The 27858-nt window shown below is 34.3% G+C and overlaps 2 protein-coding genes across 4 annotated transcripts in view; one reads left to right on the forward strand and one right to left on the reverse strand.

The window, feature by feature from the left end:
* The window catches only part of Picot (putative inorganic phosphate cotransporter protein picot), a 74847-nt gene that overhangs the window by 28361 nt on the left and 18628 nt on the right, over positions 1–27858 (reverse strand). Inside the window, exon 1 of one of the 3 annotated variants that reach the window (XM_065358514.1) lies at positions 2868–3327. The exons of the other annotated variants lie outside the window; for them this stretch is intronic. Within the exon in view, the coding sequence (XP_065214586.1) occupies positions 2868–2994 (127 nt within the window). The 5' untranslated portion in view covers positions 2995–3327. Of the gene's footprint in view, positions 1–2867; positions 3328–27858 lie in introns of those variants that run through there. 3 annotated transcript variants of the gene reach the window in all.
* LOC135838734 (uncharacterized) lies at positions 25787–27596 on the forward strand. Its single transcript, XM_065354483.1, has 2 exons — positions 25787–26002; positions 26042–27596. The coding sequence occupies exons 1-2, from the start codon at positions 25795–25797 to the stop codon at positions 26395–26397; spliced, it is 564 nt and encodes a 187-aa protein (XP_065210555.1). The 5' UTR covers positions 25787–25794; the 3' UTR covers positions 26398–27596.

Here is a 27858-nt window from a genome sequence, read left to right on the forward strand (position 1 = left end):
AAAGTCTATGCTTCACTTTGCATTTTTTTGATTTGAAAAAAATTGATTTTTTTGAGATGATTTTTTTTTTAAAATCAATTTACTCATCACCAAAGAACTGATCTCAGAAAAAACCGAAGTTTTAAAGCCATCGGTTTTACTTTAGGAGATTTTTGTTCATAAGATATTTGGATCAAAAATTAAAAACCTCGACTTCATTACGAACAACTCCTTAAATTTTACTCATAAATTCTATACACATGGGCCACCTTGCGTTCGAATACCTAATTTTTGAAAATGAATAAACTGTCGAGAAAATGTTGTTTTAATCGTGGATATACAATAATTGCATCTCAAAGAACTTCCCACCATAAAAATTCATGTTTTGATTTTTTTTTCAAAAATGAATAGAAAAGTGAGAAAATTAATAAAACTACTCCCATATTTAGTCTGATGAGTGTGCTCGTAGTCGTCACAGTTTTATCACTTGATTACAGGACATCATTTTTTTTCCTGTTAAAAAACACTTCAATATCAACATCATGTACAATTTTTATCTTCAACAGACGTGTTTAATCGAAAAACCTCATAAAAATTCTAGGTAACAGGGACACACGAAAAAAAGTTTAAGCGTACCTAACATCACTATCACAACATGACCAGGATTCTTTTTACATCGCACGTGACTTTATAGTTTCAATGCTTTACACCTTTGCAGATTTGTCAGAGTGAAATGCTTCCATTAATGCATAAACTTGGCAACATTCAAGCTCTTGAAAAGGGTAACAGGCATCATTTTCACTGCAGGGGAACAGCAATAAATCAATGGGTGAGGAAAAAAATCGTAATATCGTTGCTTCGAGTAGGTACTTCCAGCTGTCGTTAGCCTACTCGGTTTACTCTCTCGGTGACTCATTGTTCATTATCACTGTATGGGATCTAATTACCTACGAGAAGCTTTTGTTAATCCTTATAGTAATTCATTTAAAATGCGGTATGTAAAGAAATTCCATTCGTCTAAGAAAAGTACCGAGAAATTACATCGAAAGTCGTAATAGCTGCGTAACTAATAATAGTGTACCTTATACTGCGAATCTTGAAACGGATGGTGATAGGGGGGAGGGGGGAATCACATTTACGCGGCAAATTTTTTGATGAGCTCATCGAACATCGGTTCGTTCTATGTACTTATTTATCTTCACATCAACAACTGATAACCAAGATTTAAGTTACTCATTTAGACCGGGAAAATAAGTACTGAACGTCAAAAATGGGGGTATCAAAAAGAAAAAATTGGCATTACTCGAACAAGCACACAAAAGTTTAAACCCAACCTTATGCTACTCCTTCTGGGGGGGGGGGGGTCAAACATGTCCACAATAACTTCAGTTTTTCGTAAATTTCGTGACAATTTGTTGATATTTTGAGGGGAAAAAGTACTGAACTAAAAATTTTCTCCATCAAATTCCTTACAATTTGATACCATATTTGAAACAAATCCAAAAACGGCAGCCCTCAAAAAAGGGCATATAAAGAGGAATTTTCGTCCACAATTTAGAAAAAAAAAACGCGTCAATGATGAAATTTATGATGAAAAACTACTGAGCCTAAATTATTCTCCATCAAATTTCCTACAATTTGATACTAGACTTCGAGGAAACCACAACGGTAGCCCTCACAAAAGGCCATGAAGAGGGGGGGGGGAGTGACACAGTGAAATGGAAACATGTAATATTGAAAAATTACTAGACATGAAGTGAGGTAGCAAAACTTAAGCAAAAGGTATTTTTGTGTGCTGGTTCGAGTGATCCTTCTGAACATATAACGAAGAAAAACTCTATGTACTAATTTTTTTCTTTTTTCAAACCATTATTTTCCCAGCCTGATTTTGGTGAGTGCAAAAGTATGTTTCGAGTAACCTTTTTCAATCGACAAGAAATTAATTACAAAATGTTGCGTATGGGTTTTGATGGTGAAATACGCATCAATAATTATCAATTTTAATTCGATCACGTTTAAAAATAATCGCAGATTTGAGACGATAACGATATTGAACGGAAACACACTGTACCGAATGCAATCTTCCTCTATAAACTTATGTAATTCTTATCGAGCATCATTCTATATTAAAAACAGATAGGTAGGTAGTCGATTAATTCATTCTGATTCATGTTCCACACGAGTAAAAATGATTCGAAACATTTGCGAAAAGTTCGCGCCAATTACCTATTTGAGCCAGGAAACTGGAAAAGTGGCGGAAAAAAGAGAAATCAAACAGGAAAGTAGGTAGCTTAGCTATATCGATACCTACTACTGGTGTGAATTTCCCGAGTAGGTAAATTTGGAATTTATGACAATGGCGACTTTTCAACCTAATAATCGACGTCATGGTTGAAAACTAGGCCATGTGTTTTCCCATAGATGGGATATTATCGGGTCAACCGCCAGAAAAAGGGGATTAGGGTGTACAAAAAATCGACAACTAATTCCCTAATTGAAACATCGAATTGTTCCAAAAGCTATATTAACGCATGCGACTAGAAATTCACAACAGAACACGGTGCTTTTAACCTTTTCGCGTACCTGGATGTATATAAAACTTACACAAAGTTGTGACCTATAAAATATATTTTCGCTGTTTTTATATTTTTTTAACGTTCACGAACTTGGAAAATTTCGCTCGACTCGAGCAACCAGAAAGTGGAAATTCAAAAGTCACATGGGCGCGAGCGTAAAGATGGGTATAAACAAGTAGAACGATGAACGAATTATCGAACACGAGGCTACAAGTAGTATACTCGTGTAATTAGGTAGGTACTTGAACGAGGAGGATAAAAAACGATGAATTTGAGTAGGATGAGAGAGAATTGAAAATTGTTCAAGCTTACCCTTAGGCCGAACCAATTCAGCTTCTTCTTTTAACGCATCTTGATCCCAAACGAGCACATGATTACAATTGGAATTCCACTTCCTGGATGCATCTTTTTTAGACCGATCAGCACAGCAAAGTGCCATAATATTTCGCGTTAAAGTGCCAAAACCGAAATGGATTTGAACCGAGAGAGAAATGAAAAGAGATAGAGAAAGCACCAAATCGATCACACCAACATCGCGATAAAATTTGTCAAAATTTTCACGTGCGTCCACGTTATTTTTTTATGTTATTCGCCGGCAGCTTATCAGCTCGCGAATAGCAAATGAAAGCGTTCGAGTCAAAGAATTCGGAAATGACTGAAAGTCAAACTCAAGAAACGGCTTGAAGAACAGGCGCGAATATGCCGGTACAACTACAAGCGCATTCTGCCAGAACGCAGGCTGCACATGTGTATGTGTATGGGCTCGTAAAGCTATGTAGGTGTGAGCGATTTTTTTTTTAACCTATAAAGCACAAGCTCGCGCACTTTTAACTACACTGACGAGATGATAATGTTCGTATACAATGTTACCACTGTGACGAAATCAAAATCAATGTTTACTTTGCTGTATTCCTATCTCGTGCTGGAAAATGTAGTCGCGACTCGCGTGAGTCATTTAGATGAGGCCTAGAATAGGATTTTTTTCCCTAAAGGGATGCATTCGAGAGGCTCAATTTTTTTTTGAAGATGAGTACTATTTTAGCCCTGTATCATTTGAGATATTTATTTAACGTTTAAACGCATCAAAAAAACTTTCTACTTTCATGAAAGCTCAATAAAGCCCTCTCAAGTGAACATGAATGACCTACTGGTGTTCGGTTTTACGCATATACCGGACGAACCGTGCGTCCGAGCGAAAGTCTGATGAAACTTTACCAATAGAAAATTGAATTATCTACACTTTTTGTTCGAAGTAATTTTGTTCTAAAATGCTTTGTTTTCGAGTTGTGCCGCTTTGAAATTAGAGTTGAGCATGGTTTCAAACGAGCAAAAAAATAAAAACATTTCATAGGCGAGTATTTGTACCTATACTTACATAATTAATTAGTACAATTTTTCAAAAATTAAATGATGCATTTCATTTTAAAATTATCTTGATTGTGAGCAACGTTTCATTGGGAAAAAAAACTCATCAAAAAAACCGAAATTCAATTAGATATGAACAAATGTCTCATTCACACTTTATATGTACTTACTTATTGAAACAAAAACGTAGGTCTAGGTATTCATTTTTCTGATTAAGCTTGAAAATGGGAACTCATGGGGTAGCTCAGAAATAATTCAATGAAGTGTCAAAAATTGCAATTTAGGAATTTGAAACCCTGGAAATGTCATAATCTGAACATAACTACAAATACCATCGTATATTGACTATTGAGGTCCTAGTTCATAATAAAATGGGTAATTGTCTAATTGAAGAGTGATATTCCAAAACTCGCTTTGTCCATTTTTATATCAAAGTGCGTTTTTCAGCGGTACCTGCTAGATGAAGTAGTAACTCACATTCCTACATCATCAACCTACCAAAATGAAGTGTTAAACTCACCTAAATAGCCAATTCACTAAAAAATTTTAAAAAAATAATCTCCCAAAACGCGCTTTATCCATTTTTTTTGAAATTTTTTTCAGCAGTATTTAGTGGATGAAGTATATACCTACGCTCCTACATCATAAATCCACCCAAATAAAGTGCTAAATTCGCCTAAAAAGCCAATTTACTTGTTTAAAGGGAAACTGTTTTTCCTCTTTCCTGAAAAGTTGTGAAAATGGACAAAGCGAGTTTTGGAATATCACTCTTCAATTGTTTTCACCTACCTACGTCGGAAATTAGTCTAAAAATGCAACAATATTGAGTACCTACCTACCTACCTACCTACCTAGTTAACATTGGGACCAACCAAAATATGAGATTCTTAGAGTTTTGCAACAACCCAACAGATCTTTGTAATTTCATGTTTTTTTGTTTTTTTGAAACAGGTACCTACTTACTTTGGTCTTTTTACACCTTAAAAAACTTTTTTAGAAAAACATGCGTGAAAATTTTGTTGGATTAATTCAGTTTATTCGCGCATTTTTAGAACCAGTGAATGCATTTTTTGAAGTAGTGCAGCTCTTTTATGTGTACTCACACTTTGTTTTGGAAGTGTTCTAAATGTACGCGACGTGCAATGAAATTGGTAAATATTTTTTTGAAAATTGGGTAAAAACGGTTCAAAAAAAAATTCAAAAAATCAAACTCCTTGAAAAGAATTATTGATTTAGAGTTCGATTCTTTTTAAAAGAGTTCCTAAAACAGTTGCGTTGGTCTATCTTGACTATTCCTAAAGTGAATTAAATCGACTTAAGAGTTGGTCGTTCCCAAAAATAGTTTGCCCAATATTAGATTCCCCCAAAATGTTGGTGTTATGTGGATAGTTTGCCCAATATTAGATTCCGCCAAAATGTTGGTGTTATGTGGGTCTAAAATTTTTGATACCTTCATAGGAGCTCATCTGACTGTCACTTAAGTAGGTTTCATTGCATATTTCAGAATTTAAAAATGAAAATCCAACAACGGTAGCCTGATGTACACGCTCCAAGCGAAAATCATCGCCACTGGCTCATGTATTCTTCATTTTTTTTTCAATATTTCTGATTTTTATGATTTTTTTTTTCCTTATTTACCTAATTTGTAAGCATGAAAATATGTATAATGTTTCAATAGGCGGATATTAATCTATTTGAATATTTTTTTAATGCACTTTAGATTTTTTAAAAAAATACATATGTTTAAGAAAAATATAAATAAAAATTGTAGGGATTCTGATACGATCTTACCCGTTTTTATATATTTTTAATGAAGACAAGAAAAATTATTCAGATCTATGAATTTGAGTACCTATTTTTTTTAATGCACATTATTAGATTTTTTTTTAAAAAATACGTTCAAGAAAAATATAAATAAAAATATGTAGTACGGATTCTGTTACGATTATACTCGTTTTTTTATTATATTTTTAAAAAAGACAAGAAAAATTATTCAGATATTCCATTAGGAGGAATATTTAATTTACTTTCAACATCAATTTTCCAATGTCAAAACACCCAAAAATATAGGTACATTTGTACGATTCAAAAAATTTTCATCACTTGAAGGAAAACATTTAGAAATTGTACGAGTATGTAGAAATCATATTACTTATACTCATATACGTTTTTTGTTAATTCGTGATTCATGGGAAAAATACAGTGAAAAAATTATGAATAAGATTTTACAAAAGCACAAGCATATTATGATATTCAAATTTTTTTGTTTTTTGCGGGAATAAATTATTCTATTAAAAATATCCACGTAGGTACTACTTTTCGAGGTAAATTTAAGTAATTATAATTTTGTAATTTGGGTCGAAATATTGTTCACAGAATTGATTATACTGATTAGGTATCTATAGACCTACACGTACCTAACTTTTTCCTATAATCTATTGTACGAGATATGTAATTGAAAAAATTTTTGAATTTCGTGGCTTCCTATGTAGTCTATGCACCTAATTGGAATGTTTTACTTTCTGAGATTGAATGCAACTTTTCATCGTTCTATGAAAACATTTCAAAAACTAGGAATAAAATTAAATCGAAAAAAAGAATAAGGCACAGAACTGAATGGAGAACTCCGGTAATAGTCTTATGAACCTATAGGCTTTAGGTAGGAAAATAGGTAAAAGGAACTTAGTTTGAAACGAAACCTACCACCAAAACTTAATAATATATATATTCTTAAAATTAAATTCAAGTCTTTTATTCGAAAATTTATTCAACTCGAATGAAATCATCAACAGACTACCTCAACAATGAAGTAAAAAAAAAACTATAACAATGCTGACATTTTGACAGATATTGGTGCTTAATCTACCCATATTAATTCGCATACACCGTAAGAATACGTATACTTTGACGTCATTGTAAACTTATGGCAGTTAGTTACGTAGAGCCAAGCCCATGTGCGTGTAATTCTGACGAAAAATATTTCATAAAACATCGAGAATTTATAATTATGAGGCATCATTATAAAAATGTCGTCAAAATTTTCACCACAAGATGAAAACGTAGATACCATATGGACATAACGTGTACCCACTAGTCACTATACCCAATAAAATGAGTGTACCTAAAGATAAAAAGGTTATCAAATATTAAACCAGCTCTTGTTCAATAGGTAAGTTTAAATTAATATCTCAGATATTGCATGATGAGACTATGACAGGTACTTGAAATTTAAGAAATCGACGAGTGGAGTGTAGACTCTGTAGTCTATATGGTTGAATAATTCGGATGACTTGAAGATATTCGAAACACTTGTATCGAATTTTGACTCTTTTTTGGGTAGGTACACATAGTCGTAAATCCCTGAAGATGCCTGAAGTCAATTGAATGATTGATTAATGAATAGGTATAGTGTTGGAATTGCCTCGCTGTTGGATACTTTCTGCGACTTTCTGTACAAAGCAGTCGCGTTTTATGCAAACTAAAAAAAAGTAAAATGAAATCCGAGTCAAATTCCACATTTTTTTCCAACATTTTTTTTTTTTGCTTTGAAAAAACGATTGATTTCTAAATGATAAATCTAGACATGTTTGTGGGATCTTTATTCTTTACAACTTGACATGACTCGCTTTTTCTTTTCATCGACCGGAAGCTTGAGAATAAGGCTCCCTTCTTCTAAACATATCTTTCCTCTACAACAACCACCCTTGAAGAAAATTCAATTGATTTTGAAAAAAATGCACTTGAATTTTAAAACTACCCTTTTTTAAGCAGCTCATAAATTTTCAGTCAACGTATTAATATATGTAGGTACCTACAAAGATTTCTACTAAAATTTGTCCAATTTTTGAAATAAGTACGAGAAAATAGAATTCACCGAACATCTCCAAGAAAAAAAATAACGACATCCAAACCGTTACCATACGTAGGTATAATTTGTTCATAAATCACATCCAATAACGTTCTCTTCACCTAAAGACACTGCCCGCCAAAATCTCACTCCTGCACCACCTAGTAAGAAAAATACCCATTTCAGACGGTACCTATTTATATACTTTTGAAATCGTAAATCACAATAGAGAAATTCGAAATACCTAACGTAAACTGCATTGTCCAAATTGAATGCCCGTCTGTCATGCAGATCTGAATGTAAAAACGTAGGAAAATAAACCTCCAGCCTAGACTTTTTTCATAGGTAGGTTTAAAATGCGACGACAACGACAACGATGTATACAACGAACCAGACACCCTAGGTCACTTCGAATAATAGATTGCCTCATGCCAATTCCAAGAACAGCCATTTCGCAATATCAAAAGGGATCTGCAAGGCTTACTTACAAGCTACTGGTACAGATTACCTATTCCAATACCCCATACATGATGCAATCGTGTCGCCATATTTTGTAATACAAAAATCAGCCCTTTTAAAATGTAGATACTAGATAGGTAGTAAACACATATTTTTCAGAGGTTTTGGCGGGAATTTGATTTCTTTTTTAAAAAGAATTCGAGGGTGGTAAATTTATTTCGATGTTTCATCATACTATAAAATTCCATTCATGGCATACTATTTTACTACATTTAATGTTGAAAGACTGGCATATATAGTAGATCTCGGAAGTGATTATACAAATTTTGTAAATGTATCATACTTAATAGCTTGTAACATGTCAACATTTTATTTGTAACGTGTCACTAAAAATATCAAGTTCAATAAACCTAATTGCAACTAAGCATACGATCGTACATTATTGAATTGCTTTATTCTTCGACCTAAATATAGATGATGTAGAATTATTTTAAGCTTCATATTATTTTATTCGATGGTAATTTTCACGAATGAATTTATTCAAATCGTACGAAACGCCGATTAATTAACGAATATTTGAATTATTTGAGGTCAAGTGGCAAACTTTGTATAAATTTGTAGTAATAAACTCGTAAGGATAAATATTACACAACGATGAAAAAAAAATCTGAGGACTCGAAGATGCGATATCACATTTTTTAGCAATATGAATCATAATACCGCTAGATGAATAATTTTTTTCAGAAATAAATGTAAAATGAGCGCGAGTTGATTAGAATTGTTTTGGAATTTTTTCGTTGCAAATATTGGTAACACTAATCTGAAAAAAAAAACAAATCAGAGCATCTAAAAATTATCATGACTAGATATCTCAATTTGATTTGTTTTCATAATTTAATTAGTTTCCAAGACCCAATACTCATTAAAATTCCAATAAATTGTTTTACTACCCATAATCGAAGGCTAAGAAAAGAAAATTACGTTATTGCATTTTAAATCCCAATTTCAAAATTTATTCATCGCTCATAATTCGTCTGCACTGATTCCAAATTGAATGAAAAGTGGTGGTTTGCAGTTTTTCAAGTTTGCGGTGCCTACTTTTTTCTCGCTATGCAATTGTAATAACATCTCGAATCACTCTCGAATGCACGATGTTTTGTTACTTTCTTGTTTACAGTCCTGCCTGAAATATTTTAATGATACTACCTTAATTGCACACGATGCGGTTCGGCCAATTGGCATACTTTCCTGACTATAAACAAACATATGTATTATTTGTATTTTTCTTAATTACCTATTATTTTTTGAATGAAAAGGTGCCAGAAAAAGTAAGGGACAATACGATGAATTCGAAGCTTTTTTTGTTGTAAAAAATTTGAAATGTGGTCGATCGGATGAAAAGAAAATAATGAATAGGTACTCAAAAATTTCTGTACTACTTCATACTTTGCAAGGGAAAAAAATTACAACAATTTCGCTGAATAAAATAAGTATATCTAATTCTATAAAATTTTCATCTTCGCTACATATTTTTTTTCAAGTTGAAATGGCCAGTTTCATAAGAAATTTATTTGCGAAGAAAAACACGAGTGCAATACATTATCATTTTTATCACGCATAACCAAACCAAATTGATGTACTCAAAACAGTGAATCCGTGAAGGAAATTATTGCTATACGATTCAAAATAGTAAATTCGTTAAGGAAATTATTGCTACGATACACAAAATGATCTGCGTTTGTAAACAGTTGAAATAAAATTCACAATTTTTATGACAATTTTTATTTCGATTGGAATTTTTATGATTAAAACTGCCATGTTGCATTAATATAATAACATTTCTAGAGCATTTTAAACGTATAATTTGGAGAAAAACAAACAATTTTTAAATTTCAGGCTTTCAGGGAGTATAAAATTTATAAAGTATGCCTACATTGATAGAATTCCCAATAGAAGAGTAAAAAGTCGGCTGAAGATAAATAAAGGATTTATTCTCTCTAGTCTCTAGTTTAGTTTATTTTTCTTCCAAGTAAGTAATCTTTTCAATAAGTAGGTATTCCTATAATTATTTCAAAATGTATGATAGAAAAAATCATTAGGATTCTACTTCAAAATTAGACAATAGGTACCTGTATTTCACATTACTCATCATCGTCCAAAGTTTTTTTTTTGTTTTTTTTTGAGAATCTCATTTTTAAAACAATAAAACATAATTCATGATAATCGCTTCGTTTTTTTTCTTTTTTTAAAAATTCTCAGAGCAGCTTTTGGTGTCGATCGCTCATGCTGCAAAAATCGCGTAATAAGGCGATTTTGAGAAAAAAAATTACCAAAACCTCGCACATTTTCCCTATAAATTTTTGCACATTTTTTTCAGGAGTCGATTCAGAGGTAAATTTCATTAGGAATCGACTGGTGGTTAGAGCAATACGATCGGTTCGCGCGTTTTCTTTCTATGAGCAAAAGTAGCTCAAAAATCGTTGCTTTTTTCGATTTATTTTGCAATTAAATTTCGGTTTATTTTGGGGTCTTATTGATTGAATTTCGTTTAAAAACTGAAAAATCAACTACAAACACCTGAAGTGTTGAAGTGTTTTTTCAGCTTTAGTCTGATATTTTTCACATCTCTGTACACCTATTTTATGTAATTTTAACAGAATTTCATTCCTCTTTAATCAATTTTTCATAATTCTGAACATTTTTTTTTTTTTTTTGATATTTTAAGGTTTTTTTGAGAGATGTTTTGCTTAATTTTCTCGATGTTGCATCAACTTTGGGTCAATTCTAACTGCTTTCACCACAACTTAAGCATTTTTTAAAACAATTTTTGCAGCTCAATTTTTAAAATTTTACATCAAATTAAAGAATTTCAAGCAATTGATTTGTCGCCTCATAAAATTTTTATTCATGATAATTCGAATTTTGATCATTTTTAATCAGGTGATTTTCAAGAATGCGGGGGAAATGTTTGGATCTGATCACAAACGGTCAGGTCTCCCCATTGGGACTGATGACGTCTGAATAATATATAAAATATGGATTTAGGGAATGTCTGGATTTGATTAGGACGGATCTGGTCTGATCAATCAGGTGTGATTAGATCACCTCAAATCTGGTTAAATCCAAAGAGGTACCTCCTATTGAAGCTAGGAAATGGGTAAGTCTGATCAGACCCAATCATTTTTCGCTGCAAATTTTCAAATAATGTAAAGACTTTTGTAAACTTTCTTGCTTTTTTTTTTTTTTTTTTTTTAGTGATTAGGTAGGTAGCCTATTATGCCGATTTTATAGTTGTTATGATATTTTGATGTCAATAAGGAATTTTTTAATAATCCATACAATTTTTGCTAGATTTCAAAAAATGAGATTCCATACATATAGGATGCCTCATGAAAGAAAGCCAGCTATCTAATTGAATAACTGAGGATCCTAAAAAAGTTACAAATTTTCTAAAACGACCAAAAAAAAATTCATAATAATAGGTGAAAAAATTGAATGATAATTTCGAGGCTCAATAAAGGTCACTAAGATTTTCAAAAGTGCGATCAGACACTTTGTTATGCAAACCCAACCACTGTCGAATTTTGAAACAGCTATCTCTCGACATAAGTGAACCAAAGTGTACTGCATATTTTTAGGTTTCAGTTTTTTCAAAATATAATAGGTACTCCAAAGTGTCAAAAAGTGCGACTGAACAGCTAGTGCAGTCATGATTTTATTCACTTTCCATTAGCTTATCACTGCATAAAAACATTTAAAAATTCATTTTTAGGATCATAAAAATTCAAATTCAAAGAAATCATCATTAAAAGCACCAAGAACGTCATAACTACATAAATTTCACGCTCTGGCGCGCCACAACAAACAACACGCGGCAGAACATCCATATAGGTACTCGTAATAGGCCTACATCATAAAATATAAGACCTTCCATCGTAGTAGGTAGAGGTACCACTTGAAAAAACAAACAATTTTTTTTTTGAAATAATGATCTATGAAGAGCATTTGCTTCAGTCTCAGGATTTCGACTCTCAATAACCGTATGCCTCTTACGTAGACCTGCACCTAGGAAATAAAAATCAGAACTTCATAAAATACAGGGTCCCCAGAAATATCGGTCATAGGACTCATAGCTGGCGAAAATTTTTATGAAAAATTTGTTTTTCAGCGCTGAGTCATATCAAAACACATTGATCAATGCTACCAACCCATAATTTTTTTACGAAAATTTTTGTCAGCTACATACCCCATATTTCTGAGCACTCTGTAGTCCTGTACATATAGCAACTCCTATATATGTACGTAAGGACCTACCTACGTATAAGTACATAGGTAAACTCATCGACAGGAAAAATGTATGAAACATGGCTGAGCGTCGAGTATAAATTGCCTGCTGCCACTTCATATATCTGTTCGTGTTTATACGCGTTAAATTACTGTAATCTACGGTAGTTGACAATTAGCGAAAATTTTTCATATTTATGAAAAACATTCAACTTTAACCACTTCGACCTTGTGTTTTCAAACAAAAGGCTAGCGATGCGCATAATGCACAATTTCCTACCGACCGTTATCACGTTATCAGTCGCATGCTAGTAGTAAGGATGACCCTCTGGACCCAACCAAGCGGGTTGCATACCCGGACGGTGGCAGGCGCAAGGTATGCACGCACGGTTGGGTCTAGAGAGACGTAATGTTGTGGGATGCCTAAGAGGTAGGTGGCAGGCATACAGTTTCTCCCCCCCTCCCCTCCCCTCCCCTCCCCTCCCCTCCCCTCCCCTCCCCTCCCCTCCCCTCCCCCCATGAAACATCGCGAATTGGTTGGTGGCAGGTGTATGGTTTTTAAACCACCCTCCCCTCCCCTTCCCTACAAAACCTCTCGAATTGGTTGGTGGCAGGCATATGGATTCTAAACCCCCCTTTCCACCCCCTACCTCTTTGAAACCTTACGAAAGATGGTTTACACTGAAGGGGTTGATTTCTCAACCCCCGGAGGTGGTTGGTTTTCAAAATTTAAATATTTTTTTTACACAAATAAAAAGTAAAGCAAAAAAAAAAAAATGAAACTGAAATGTTTTTCAAGAAAAAATAAAATAAAAATGAAGCAAAAAAAATAAAATCAATATACTGACTTACCAAATGAATCAGGTGTGAAGAGAAACGAACTCGAATGTTGAAAAAAAAAAGAGCAAGAGGAGCACGCAACACGAACACGTCTGAACTGAACGCAGCACACGAGAAGAATGACTGAGATGCTGGAAGGGTTAGGCTAACATTGCCGACGCAGAGCGCGCCACATTCACTTCCCCCACTCCTACTTTTAGATATGTGCACACATTTGATTGGTGGCAGGTGGACAGATGTTGTGTAATAATTCTCAGAAGTTCTAATCTCATCTTTATCTACAGGAAATGAGTTAGCAGCTGGTATTCTTACTAATGATTATTTTATTGTTATGTCTAGCCAGTATTCTTGGAAGTTCTTATCTTATCAACAGGAAATGAGTCATCACATAGCATTCTCTTTAATGGTTATTTTTTTGTTTTGTCTAGACAGTACTCTCAGAAGTTCTAATTTTATTTTACCAACAGGAAATGAGTCATGCAGCTGGCATTCTTTTTAATGATTATTTTTTACTTTTGTCTAGCCAGAATTCTCAGAATTTCTTATCTTATTTTATTAACAGGATATGAGTCATCTGTTTTAAGCCATACTAATTTACTAGTAGACATTTTCTGTTAGTCTTTTACAACACCTTGAACAAGATGGATGCTAGTTGTGATTTAGATGTGAGGTGGAAACACCCATTTGCAGCAATAGTTGCAGGTCCTTCAGGTTGTGGAAAGACACAGTTTGTACTGAAATTTCTGAAGTATAAAAAAGAAATGTACGATGTACAATTTCATGAAATAATTTGGTTTTATTCTGAATGGCAGAGTTGGTATAATGAACATCGAGATATAAAATTTGAAGAAGGTCTGCCCAAAATGAATTTTGAGAATAAATTACCTAGACTTGTTGTTATTGATGATATGATGCGTGAATCAAACAACTCAGTAGTTGATTTATTTACAAAAGGTTGCCATCATAGAAATGTTAGTGTATTTTTTATAACCCAAAATCTTTTCCATCAAGGTAAAGGTCAAAGAGACATCTCATTAAATGCTCATTACATTGTATATTTCAAGAATCCTAGAGATAAAGCCCAAATCCAACATTTAGCTAGACAGCTATGTCCAGAAAATATAAAATTTGTACAAGAAGCTTATAATGATGCAACCTCACAACCTCATGGGTACTTACTTTTAGATTTAAAACAAAATACACCAGAAGAAATTCGATTTAGAACAAATATATTTCCACCTGACAAGAACCATTATGTCTATGTACCAAAGAAGTGATAATTGGGTAGAGTACTTTAAAAAGAGTAGCATTTTGTGAGAAGTGTTCAGTTGATCACCATGTCTCGTAATGTGCGGAATAACTTTGAGGTGCTCCAAGCCCTCATCAAAATGAATCCCAAACAAAGAGCAAATGTACTAAGAGATGCAGATGCGGGCTTAATAATTGCAATATGTGAATGCGCTCTGAACACTTTAAAAGGAAATGTACCTCTAACTCCAGCTCAGAAGACAAAGTTATCGCGATTCAGACGGTTGTTACATACTTTGGTACAGCAACCTCGCAAGTGGAAAAGTAAACGAGATCTTCTTGTACAGAAAGGTGGTGCAATCTTACCTATACTACTTGGAGCAGTTGTTTCCTCATTACTCACACATTATTTGAAGTGAGAGGGAGAAGAAAAAAAGAAGAAAAAATGCAACATGCAAAGAAAATGATACTTATTTCTCCAGATATGCTGTCAGCGCATAAGATTACAAACCCTACTACAAATAGCAGTAATGTACCCAACATTCAAGAATATGAGCCCAGAAAAATTGATCCAGTAGAAAATTTGGAAAAAGAAATGCATACCATTTTAAATGATAAGAGTACTGGAGATCGAGATAAATGGTCAATGTACTATCAGCTATTACAGCGATATTTTCGACATAATGAAGAAGAACGTAAACCTTGGATGCAAGAAAATAGTGGTAGTAATTCGTCCTCTGCAGAAAATAAAATGTCAAATGAGCAAATATTGGAAACAATACCTGTCACAATGCAAAGAAAAGCAAATGCTATGTTAAATTGGATAGGTCGCTCAGATATGGTAAAATGGAATGATGTAGGTGAAGTTAGTATTGGGGGTAACAAAATTTCAGGTTCAAATATTGTTGATTTGATGAGAGATTTATTAAGTAATCGAAAAGCTAATGCACCATTAGGGATGAGAGAATTTTGTACAACTTTAAAAAGACTTAATGTACCAGATACCTTCATAATAAACCGAAATCATTGGGAAACTTATACATCATCAAAATATAGACCAAGTGGTGTAGGTCATCTGTCTCTATCACCTCAATTTGGGGCTACTAGCACTCCTGAATCAACTCTTCGCAATACCAGTTGGTCTTCATTATCGCAATTGAGCACACCTGGTGGATCAGCAAGGAAAACACAGTATCATACTCCTTTACATACACCTCAAGTACCAAGAAAGTCAGGAAGAGACAGAAAGGGGAATCCAAAGTGGGCATCTTTTGTAAGATAAGTGGTAATGGCCAGTAAACAGAGACAGTTGGAAAATATTTACTACAATGTTGAGCAACCTCAAGCATATGCAGGAGTGCATCCTTTATTGAAACGTGTAAAAGGTAAAATTTCAAAAGATGAAGTTATAGATTGGTTAAGATCTCAAGATACATATACCCTATTCAAACCTGCTAGAAAGAGATTTGTTCGAAATCGATATGTAGTTACAAACATGAATGACTTGTGGCAAGCTGATTTAGTTGATATGCAGAGTATGAAAGAACATAATGATGGGTATGCCTACATTCTAACAGTAATTGATGTATTTAGCAAGAAAGCATTTGCTCAACCTTTGAAACAGAAAACTGCAGCCAACGTAATTGAAGCATTTCAAGAAATATTTGATAGTAATGAAGGAAAAAGACCGATTAAACTGCAAACTGACAAAGGTAAAGAATTTGTAGCTAAAGAGGTGCAGAAATTTTTCAAAAACAATGATATTAATCATTTTACTACTTCAAATCCAGAAGTGAAAGCATGTGTAGTAGAAAGATTCAATAGAACACTGAAAACCCACATGTATAAGTTTCTATTTTATCGAAATGATGGACGTTATGTAGATGACTTGCAAGATATGATTGATGGGTATAACAATTCATACCATCGATCAATAAAAATGACACCCAACCAGGTTAATGAAGATAACATTTTGACAGTTTATCAAAATTTGTACAGTAAAACAATGGAGATGCGAAAACCAAAGTTAAATGTGGGAGATTATGTGAGATTGACAAAAAATAAAGATGTTTTTGCAAAAGGTTATACAATTTCATTTACTGAAGAAGTTTTCAAAATTATTAAAGTTATACCTCACACCATACCTGTGTACGAGATTGAAGACTTGAATGGTGAAAAAGTAGAGGGGCAATTTTATGAGAAGGAATTGCAAAAGGTAAATTATAACCCAGATGGTGAATTTATAGTGGAGGAAGTTATAAAAACTGGTGGAAAGGGTGAAAATGCTCAGTGTCTTGTGAAGTGGCGAGGCTATCCGTCGTCATTCAACTCTTGGGAGCCTGCTAGAAATATCAGAAATTTATAAGTTGTTAAAATGGACGACAATAATTTTTATGTCACCCTACCTAGTAATGTGTCAATGGACATGTTTCCGCAAAATACTTTGGCTCATTACATAACAAAATTACCAAGTAGAATTGAGTTGGGTTATGAACAGTGGGAAGTTGCATTGACAGAAGTGATGTATCCGCCTTGTTTTTATAATATAGTAGGAGATGAAGGATGGTTCTACTTGGAATGTGGGACATGTGAAATCAACAATGGTCCTAACCAGCCATCAGAAATATACTATGGTGTGAAGTTGTGCATTCCTGAAGGTATGTACAATAGTAAAGAAGCCTTGGTTGAGAAGATGAACACAGTGGCTATGGACAAACTATCACAATATATTAGTCCTGAAAATGGAGAAAATTTAGAAAGGAAAAAAGTTATTGATATTGACAGTCAAAAAGATAAAGTTAAAATTTATGAATACTCTGGGGATGATGGTAGTATTTCTTTACGAATTCTCAGAATGAGTAAACATTTGAGTAAAATGTTGGGATTTCTAAATTTAGATGATGACGATAAAAAAAATAAAGAGTTTGAAATAAAATGGTTACACAACAATGATGATGATGATGATAAAAACTATGAAGAGTTTGACACTGAAGGGTTACACAACAAAGTTATCAAAATCCCTTCTTCTGAACTTGTAGCACCATTCTACTCTAATATTGACTATCGACGTCCCACCCATGCCTTTGTCTACTGTGACATTGTAAAACCTAATATTGTGGGAAATGCGTTTGCTCCTTTGTTGAGAATAGTAAATCTGGAATCTTATACTAATCGAAAGGTTATCAGTGTTCTGTTCAATACTTTATACTATGTACCTATAGTGAAACGTGAATTTGAAACTATTGAAATACATATAAGAGACGATTTGGGTGAACTAGTGTCATTTGATTCCGGGAAGTTGAACGTGAGGCTGCATTTTCGTCGCTCTCCAAGTCAGCAGCCAAAACAACAGCAAGAGTAATAAGTATCAAATTTATTTAAAAAATGCAAGGTTATGGAAGAAAACATATGGGAGGTAGAGGTAGTGAAGGAGTAGGTCAAATTCTCACCTATGAAGATTATTACAGACAGCAAGCAGGTAATGGAATTTCAACACATTGGTATGTAGGTTCACCTTATCAAAGAGGCCATGGAATTGGTAGTTTCTTGGGTGGTTTATTTAGAACAGCGTTGCCTTTACTGAAAAAAGGTGGCTTAGCTATTGGTAAAGAACTTTTAAATAGCGGGGTGAATGTGTTAGGAGATATGGGCGATGGTGCCAACTTTAAAGAAGCTGTTAATGAACGTTTAGGGGAGGCTGTAAATAATTTGAAACGTAAAGCTACAGATAAGGTAGTAGGCTTCTTTCAAGGAGGAAAAGGGTATAAATGCAAAAGACGCAGAAAATCTCGTCAGTCTAAGAAAGTTACTCATACAAGAAGGTCATCTACAAAGCAACGTGGTCGAGGTGTTAAAAAGACAACAACTACAAAACGTAAAACAACTAGAGCTAAAGTAAATCGCAAAAGGAAGCCAGCTACACAACAGCGCAGACGATCAACAGCTGCAGCAAGTCGAAATAAACGTAATAAATACGATTTATTGGGCGGAGATATTTTCTCACTTTCAATACCATAAAGAAAAATGTCATTCATACACTGCCAATCAGTTGAATGTACAAAATCCGAATTGGATTTGTTTGCACTACCTCCAACACAACTTAGTATTGAACGGGCAGACTTTGTTGAATATAAACCAATTGCAACAATAACAGAAAATGCACCCATTGAATTTTGTATACCAGGCATTCGAGAAGAATATTTGGACTTGGCTCATACTTTATTGTACGTTAAAGCGAAAATTGTTGATGATAAAGGGGAAGCATTCAAAGTACCCAATGCTGATGTTGGCGCTATTAATAATTGGATGCACTCTTTGTTTTCGCAATTTGATGTCACTCTTAATGGTAAGAATGTTTCGTCAGTGAGTGCAAATTACCCATATGTAGCTTACTTGGAAAATTTATTAAATTATGGAAATGACACAATGGCTACAAGATTGGGAAATGTTCTGTTTTACAAAGACACACATGGACACATGGATGGTTTGAAAGATAATAACAAAGGTCTGCTTGCAAGATGGAACCGTGTAAATTATGGTCATGGTGTTGAAATGGTTGGTCAACCTCACATTTCATTCTTCAATCAAGATAAGTTGTTGATTAATGGTGTAGAAGTGAAGATTAAAATGCATAAATCACGAGATGCTTTTTGTCTGCTGTCAAATGGGACTGAATACAAAGCAATAATACTCGATGCATCATTACGAGTACGACGTGTCAAGATTAATCCAAATATAGCCATTACACATTCAAAAATTTTGGAACGCAGTACCTTGAAGTACTCAATTGGAAGAGTTGAAGTTAAAGTACAAACTCTGTCTCAAGGAAGTAAAAATCATACCATTGACAACCTGATACTTGGACAATTACCCAAACGCATAATAATGGGTTTTGTATCAAATGCGGCATATAATGGAGACTATAAGAAAAACCCATTCAATTTCCATCACTATAATTTGAACTATCTATCTCTGTATGTTGATGGGCAACAAGTCCCATCTAAACCTTTGAAACCAGACTTCAAGAATAATTTCTATGCAGATGCCTATCAAACACTCTTCACAGGTACAGGTATACATTTCAATCAAAGTACCCACACCATTACATATGATGAGTATGCAGAAGGGTACTGCTTGTATGCATTTGATCTCACTTCAGATCTGTCTGCGCATGTACCAACACATTGGAATCTTATTCGTCATGGATCAATGAGAGCTGAACTTGGTTTTAGCGAAGCATTACCCGAAGTTATCAACTTGATTTTGTATGCTGAATATGATAATGTAATTGAAATAGACAAAGCAAGAAATGTAACCACTGATTTTGGAAGCTAAAAGGAAGAACACAGATACATCAATTTCAAAGAAATGAATACTACACAGCTGAAATTCAATTTGCTCACTCATATCTCATCATTGCATGAGAATGTTTACGCATTGGACCAATTACCTCTTACACCTGTACCGCTGCCTGCTAATATCATCATTAATTTGGATAAAAGTACACAAGAAGGCAGCCATTGGGTGTGTATACACATAGATGTTGGGAAAAATGCAGAGTATTTCGATAGTTATGGCTTTCCGCCACTATTTTCGGAATTTACATCATTTTTGAAAAGAAATTCCTACATTTGGACTTATAACACACAACCATTGCAAGCTTACAACTCTACAGTATGTGGACAGTACTGTGCTGTATATCTGTACTTCAAATCACAGAATTATTCACTCAAAGATTTTCTATCATTCTTCACTACTGATAGAACCAACAATGACCATGTTATTGTGTACCTTTACAACTTGATATTTCATGGAAGAAGAACTGGTTATCAACACATTACTACCAAACCTATAGTAAATGAGATGATGAAATGCTTACTGGGCAAGAACATACAATTTCAACAAAAATCAGCAGTGACACTATCAGCAGCACCACATATGACTCATTTGTTGATTGTAGATAAAATTGTCAGACAATGAGTCATCATTACACAATTCTTGGAATTATTGCATCATAATTTGAAATGGAACATTCTGGAAGCTGTTCTCTGATTTGTTAATTTTCTAATCACGTGATGTTTAGAAAAAATATAAATAGAAGGAAATTTTGTTCACACAGTTCAGTTCTAATTTGATCGCCGTCGAGTTAACATCTCCTCAGTCATCTCATCAGTGCTTGTTCGTTTTACGTGTGTGCTGGTGTATACCAATTTAACACAATTTGTACTGTAACGTGCCTCGTTTTCTGTTTTATCAAAATGTGTGCTCAAAAAATGGTTGACCTTGCTAGAGAAGCTAATGCGTCTGTTGGTACCTTTATTGGAGGTGTCAGTTCCATTCCTTCTCATCAACAAGCAACTCCAGTTAGAAAACGTAGAGGACGTAAACCAAAACCTCAGAAGATTCTTATCAGTGGAGATAATTGCGACACTTTTGTAACTACTCTGAATAAAGAAGAAGAAAGTGAACAATCTGAAGAAGTTGACTTTTCTCCGGCATCACCTACTGAAGAAGGTGTAGACAATTACGTTGATGATATTGTTCCGCCAGTTTTGAAAAAAAGACGTTTGAATCTGCGTGTCAACAAGCCAAGAAAGTATTTGCTATGTAATCAACTGTATACCATCAATTGGAGCGGAACCAAAAATGTACTCCTTGGCCTGGACATTGATAATGATTTCCAACCTTTACTCAATCTTGTCAAGTACACACATGGAAAATCAACTGGAATTTATTTAAAACAAGAAGAGTTCAATGCATTGACCAGCTCTAACATATTGGAGGTTGCAGACAGATATTTCCAAAGTTTGGATCCAAGTTACAAACCTAGTCCAATCTCAATTTGCAATGGTGCTTGGAAAATAGAATTCCGTAATTTCTACAACAACAAATCAATTTTGATTTCCGAAACTTTGGATGAGAAAGATGCTTCTGAATATTATGCTGACAACATAATTCTTCAAGAGCATGGTTGTAATACCTTCTTACGTCTGAAACCTGTATTTGAAAGCACTTACCATTTGATGACCTTGTACCAAGAAGCAGCTCAGCGTGCAAAGCAGGCCATTTTAGATCTTTGGCAATTCCAGTAGTATTCGCAAAGTCACAGTTGAGCGCATCATCACCAAGTAATATATCTGGATGACCAATTGGGTAAACTCCATATTTGTTGATGTATGGATAGAGCGAATTTACATCAATATATCGAATCTGTTCTCCTGGTTGGATCTTGTAGTACTTCCTGAAACATTCTGTGCGACCACCAAAGAATGCTTCTCTGTTTGATTGTATTCTGATCAACGACTGTTCATCCGACATATATTTCCGCAACGCATCATCGATTGTACATTGTTGCTGTATTTCACATTCCCAGATTTCAATGACATGAGGTTTGCATGGTAATTTTCTCAAATACTCCATCTTCTTTAGAGTATTCTGGTAACGTTGTGCAAGTGTCTCAGGAGATTTGTACTGTTTACCTATAGGTTTGGTGAGCTCCTCTGAGTGACAAAAATGGCATCCATGGAAAAAGCAGCCATGCACTTCAATGGTACCTTCAAAATTCTTTCTCACGACCTCTGTATGCTGACTGTAGCTGGATACCATACTTGTTTTCAAGGTATACAATGTATCTCAAAGCAAGATTTGATTGACGATCTCGCATGCTGTAGGTCTTGAAAGTCATTAGCCCAATGGTATCTTCTGGAAGAAAGTTGGTCCGGTACCCTTTCATACACGCTGATGCTATCGTTGCTGCAGATGTCAATGGGTCTACATGCAACAAGTCTTGAAATAGTTTTTGGAATTTCAAACTTGCCTTTCTCAAAATATCAACATCCGATTTGCAATATTTCTTCATTTCTTCTCTAAAGTTGAACACAACATTGTTCTTACGTTGCAAGTTATGCCACTCCACGAATGCTTTATGATCTTGAGTAGACATTTCATTGGCTCCATATTCATTAATATCTGGAACTGGACCAATATAGCTGTAATTTTCAGGCTTGTTGAAGAAATGAGGAAAGTAGCCTTTTGCTTCTTCTGGGATATCAAACATTTCTGGTAGAGCAGCCAATTTTCTTCCAAAGAAGCACAAAGTGTCTTTTAGACATATATTCTTGTATGTGAGCATAACTATCTTCAAACCATTCTTGATAATGGTAGGCTCCCACTTCCTTTTCATAATCATGTACTTGGCGATGAAATGGTGATCGTAGCCTCCACCATTATGTGCAAACACATATACTTTGCGGAACAGTACTGATTTTTTGCAAATGGTTTCAAATAATTTTTCCACCAGCTCATCACCATCACCTTTGAAAATGTATTCACGTTTTCCACATCTGATGCATTCGTTTTCAATTCCTTCCAATTGGTGTAAACAGCTGGTACACTGATGTTGCATCACACAATAATTGGGAATGTGAATGCCAGTTGTATTGTCAACTCTCGATTCAAAGTCATAGAAAACAAATAAATCCTGATGTTTATCTCCATTTTGAATCACCTGCTTCAGTGGTTGCACATAACACAGGTGACTTCTCTCAACATACTTGTCACAGTTACGGCAAATCATATATCCACATTTGTGTTTATGTTCAAACAAAGTATATGTTTCCTGACAATCTAGGCAGTACTTTGTCACATCGCACATCGACTTGTTATTATCCAATGTTGGCTGTTTGTGTCGGTTGTAACATTCTTCACTTGTAAAGAGGCGTTTACAACCTTCACATTGGCTCTTGTATCCATCTTCGGGTATGCACTGGTCCTGATGATTGCAAGTTTTGCACTTGCCAACACATCGGATGTGTTTATTTTTATTTGAGAAACCGCAATTGCATGCTCTGCAGTAATATGTACATTCAAAAGCGCCTGTTACTGAGGCAATTGCATTATAATGATTATTTCCGAGAAATAAATCAATATAAGCCTCATTAGTGGTTTTTCCTTTGAATAACAATCTTTTTCCAGTGTAATCTGTTCCATCAAAGACAGAGATTTCGTACTTGTCCCTGAAGTACTCCTGGAACTTCTCAACATCTGATAGTGTACCTCTGAAGGTGTTCAAGTCAAATTCGGCATCCATGCATAATTTTACAGCTTCTTCTCGTTGTTTCGTACCAGCGCTGTCAATTCTTACTATCGAACGATACTCTGCTACATATTTCTTGTTTTTAGGATCACTTGCCCTCTTCAGGAAAGCTATCATGGTAACAATTAGGGATGGCATGCTCAAATGCGCGCAACAGCACGATGAGCATTTGCTCAAATGCGCGGACACGCATTTTGGTAATGTGCTCGAGCACGAGCATTTTCTAAAAAAAACTCAAAAAAAAATCTATGGTGGAAAGTCAAATGTAGTGTGTTGTGACCTGATTAAAAGTAAATTAATGATAAAAACTCTGGATTTCTTTTACAAATATGAAATAGTTTTAATTCTCAATTTTCAATGTTCTGCTCATTGTAAAATGTAAATGTAATTTGTGTTTGATGTTCGAGTTTGGTGTAAAGTGAATGAATATCATCAAATCAAAATGCCTCCGATTATAAGCAAACCAAAATCTCAAATTTTCAATTACTTCAACGAAGTTACAGTGAGTGAAGTAACGAAATATAAATGCAACTTTTGTGGCGATATTTATTCGAAGCATGCCACAAGAATGGTCAAGCATGTGATCACCCAATGTAAAAAAGTATCTTCTGAAGTTCGATCAAACATTCAAAACAAGCTCAGTTTTTCTACTCTCGCTTCTGCTACTCTTAAAAAAAAAGAGACTAATCAACTGTTATTATACAAGGATCATAATATCAACTGTGAGTATGAGATTTTTTTGAAATTTTCAAAATCATTATTTCAGTCAATGTATCATGGAATGATTTTATACCAAGTTATAAATTTTTACTTTCAGCTACGACTACGAATCAAACGGTTGACATAAATTCAAATAAGAGTGATGAACATGTTGAAAACTCCGGAGCATCGAATTCTAAATCTAATTCAACATCATCAAAAATTAATCATAACCGCAATCACGTTTCTTTTATGGATAATATCACACCTGAAGAGAATGTGAGTAATAAAATAATTCAAAAAAATCAAAAATGAGATCGAATATTGCATGCTCTTACTTACCTACAATAATTTTCGTGTTTGTGTTTCAAATTATATTTTCCAATGAGAAATTCTCAGCTTGTAAGGTACAAAATATAATATATTTTTTTTCCATTTTGTAGGAAATTCTGAATGGTATGCTGTCAAAGGCAATTTTGGTGACTGGAAGTCCATTCTCATTGATCGAACACAAGTTATGGAAAGAATTTTTTCACCGAATTCGTCCATCGTATATTTTACCAAACCGAAAAGCTATTGGAGGAAAGTATTTGGAGGAACATTATATCAATACTGTTGCAAATGTTGATTCAGAGATCGGAAAGTCTGATATTTTGCATCTTCAGTGTGATGGATGGTCCAATATAAAAAATGAAGGAGTTATAAATTTCGTCTTGAATCACCCAGAACCTGTATTTATTCGCTCAGAATTTACTGAAGATAACTCACACACTGGCATCTATATTAAAGGATTAATTTCGGATATAATGAAAGTATATGGTCCTGAAAAATTTGCTGTCATAATCGGAGATAATGCTAATAATATGAAATGTGCTCAGAACCTGTTAAAAGCCATGTATCCGTTCATTATTGTGTTGCACTGTATTTGTCACACACTAAATCTGCTCTGTAAAGATCTTACCAGCTCGCAATCATGCGCAGATTTCCTGAAATCTACGAACGACGTCATTAATCATATTCGAAAAAGCCAAGTTTTAAATTCGAAATTCAGTGCCTCATGTGAGAAAGCACTTGCTCTATATTGTAAAACAAGATGGGGCACGAATGAAAAATCTTTGAAGCGGCTACTAGATAATAAATTCAATCTCCAAACATTGGCCATTTCTCCAGGAGTTAAAATGGACGCGGAAGTACAACGATTGATTCTTAATCCAGAATTTTGGAAGAATGTTGAAGCGGCTCAAAACGTATTAAAGCCAATTACGTCAACGTTGACGTATTTCGAAGGCGATGGTATACTGATTCATACGGTGTACGAAAAATTGAAAAATATGAAGCTCGATGTACTCACAGCTGTTGAAAAGTTTAAAGATTGTCCGATTTTCTGTGGTGTAACCGAAAAAATGATAAGCGACCTCGATATTCGTTTCTCTGCCATGTTAGAACCAATTCACTGTGCAGCTGCGATGTTAGATCCGCAAACGAAGGGAAAATGTTTGAGTGACGAAGATCGTATGCGAGCTATGGAATTCATTCATTCGATTTTTGAACAGCACCCAATATTCAAAACAGAAAGTAAGAAATATCTGAATCAAAATTCAAAAATAAGTTCTTAATTATTTGAAAATTTATTGTTTCTTTCTCCTACAGATTATATTCAGGTGAATATTGTTCAAGATCTGGCGAATTACTTATCAAACGAAGGTTATTGGAGTCACAGATTTCTGTGGGATGTTGAAAAAATCCAAATAAGTCCACTGAGCTGGTGGAAGGGTCTTTGTGGAACTACTGCGTTATCAAAAATCGCCGAACTTATTTTAACCTCTCCAATCAGCAGTGTAGCGACAGAACGGAGTTTTAAAACTTTCTCAGATACGCATACTAAGAAACGAAATCGTCTAGATTCGAAGAAAGCATCGAAAGTAAGTTTTGCAAACATATTAAGGAAACTTGTTTTCTTAAAACTTGAAATAAATTATGTTACAGTTCGAGCTCAACGTTCTTAAATTACAAAGTGTAGTATACTAGTATATAACTCTGAAAGCTTGAATTTACAATTTTAAATATAATGATAATCGAAATAGTTCGTTTTGCCGGCATTTGCATTACTGAATTATTTATCTATTAACTATTTACTCGGAACTAGAAATCTTGCGTTTGTGCACACCTGAGCCTGAGCATAATCTTGCTAATAATTCTAATTGCTAATGCACTATATAGATTTTAGTTTTTATTCAAAATTGCATTTTCACTCAGTTTTGTGTGTATTTTTTTCTTCCCATCATATTAACTTCTAAAGGTCGTATTTGTAAGTCACAATTGGAAACTGGAAGAGCGTAGATGTAATCCGAAACCTAAGCGAATTAAAACTTCTAATCAAAGTGGTACAAGTACAAGCTCATCCACTCAGGAAACTGATAAGACAAACGATAGCGATACGAATTCTCGTATTTCTCTTACAAGTATAATCAAACAAATTTATCCTTTTTCCTGATCGTTTTCCTTCACTCTTTATTTTTGTACCTGTCGCCTTTAGAGCATAGCATGCGAATTTAGATTGCAATTGTGTTGTGTAGTAGGTAATGGGTATTGGGGTATTGCTAGGAGCATGACTGTAGTGTAGTTTGCTTTTATTTGACTAGAATCGAATCGTTTGAAGAATTCGTGATTGGTTCCTTACTATTTTCTTCTTGTTATTGAATTATATTATAATGTTCATTTTCAGGACCGCAACGAAGTAATGTTAATGGTAACAAAGTGCCAGTGCCAGACCCAGAACCTCAAGATTCAGACATTGATGACGATCTCATTGAGGCCAATCATTCCAATACTGAATTGACAGATGAAGATGACGACGATTACGATTATATGGATACAGAATCCGGTGAAAACTCCGATGACAACGATGCAAATATAGAAACATTTGATGTTTATTTAGATGATTGATTTTATTGTTATGTGAGCGTTGAATTGTCAATATATTAAACGTAACCTGTGTACTGACCTTCTACATATACTTGTCAAGCAGGGGGGTACATAATATTAGAATATGCTTGCGTGCTCGAGCATATGCGCGCATATGCGCGCATGCGCGCACGCAAAACAAAGTGCGGGCGCATTTCCCATCCCTAGTAACAATTGCCCGTGCTAAACATAAATTATCATCATTTTGAATCTTGATGATGGAGTATTTATGTGTTTGGCAATATTCATCAAATGGTAGTAATGATAAGTTATAACGATTCTTCTGGCCACTTGGAATCTCAACTCTGGTAATTTTCATCTCCAATGGCTCCTTCAGCATGAAATGTTCATTGCTTTGAACAATTTTTTCTACTTCTGCCAGCACTATATCTGTGGTCAACTGCGAACGTTTTCTGAATGTTACAAACACAGGCTTCATGTATGATTGGTTACCTAATGTAACACCAATCATATCATCTTCAGGTACATCATTCAGATGTTTT

Source organism: Planococcus citri, chromosome 3, assembly GCF_950023065.1.
Source record: "Planococcus citri chromosome 3, ihPlaCitr1.1, whole genome shotgun sequence".
In the NCBI taxonomy this organism is placed as follows: Eukaryota; Metazoa; Arthropoda; class Insecta; order Hemiptera; family Pseudococcidae; genus Planococcus; species Planococcus citri.

Bases quoted from the DNA above. Each gene is read 5' to 3' on its own strand.
- LOC135838734 (XM_065354483.1), top strand. From the start codon at position 25,795: ATGATAAGCGACCTCGATATTCGTTTCTCTGCCATGTTAGAACCAATT. The intron at 26,003-26,041 runs CTTAATTATTTG...TTTCTCCTACAG, and splicing joins TCAAAATTCAAAAATAAGTT to ATTATATTCAGGTGAATATT.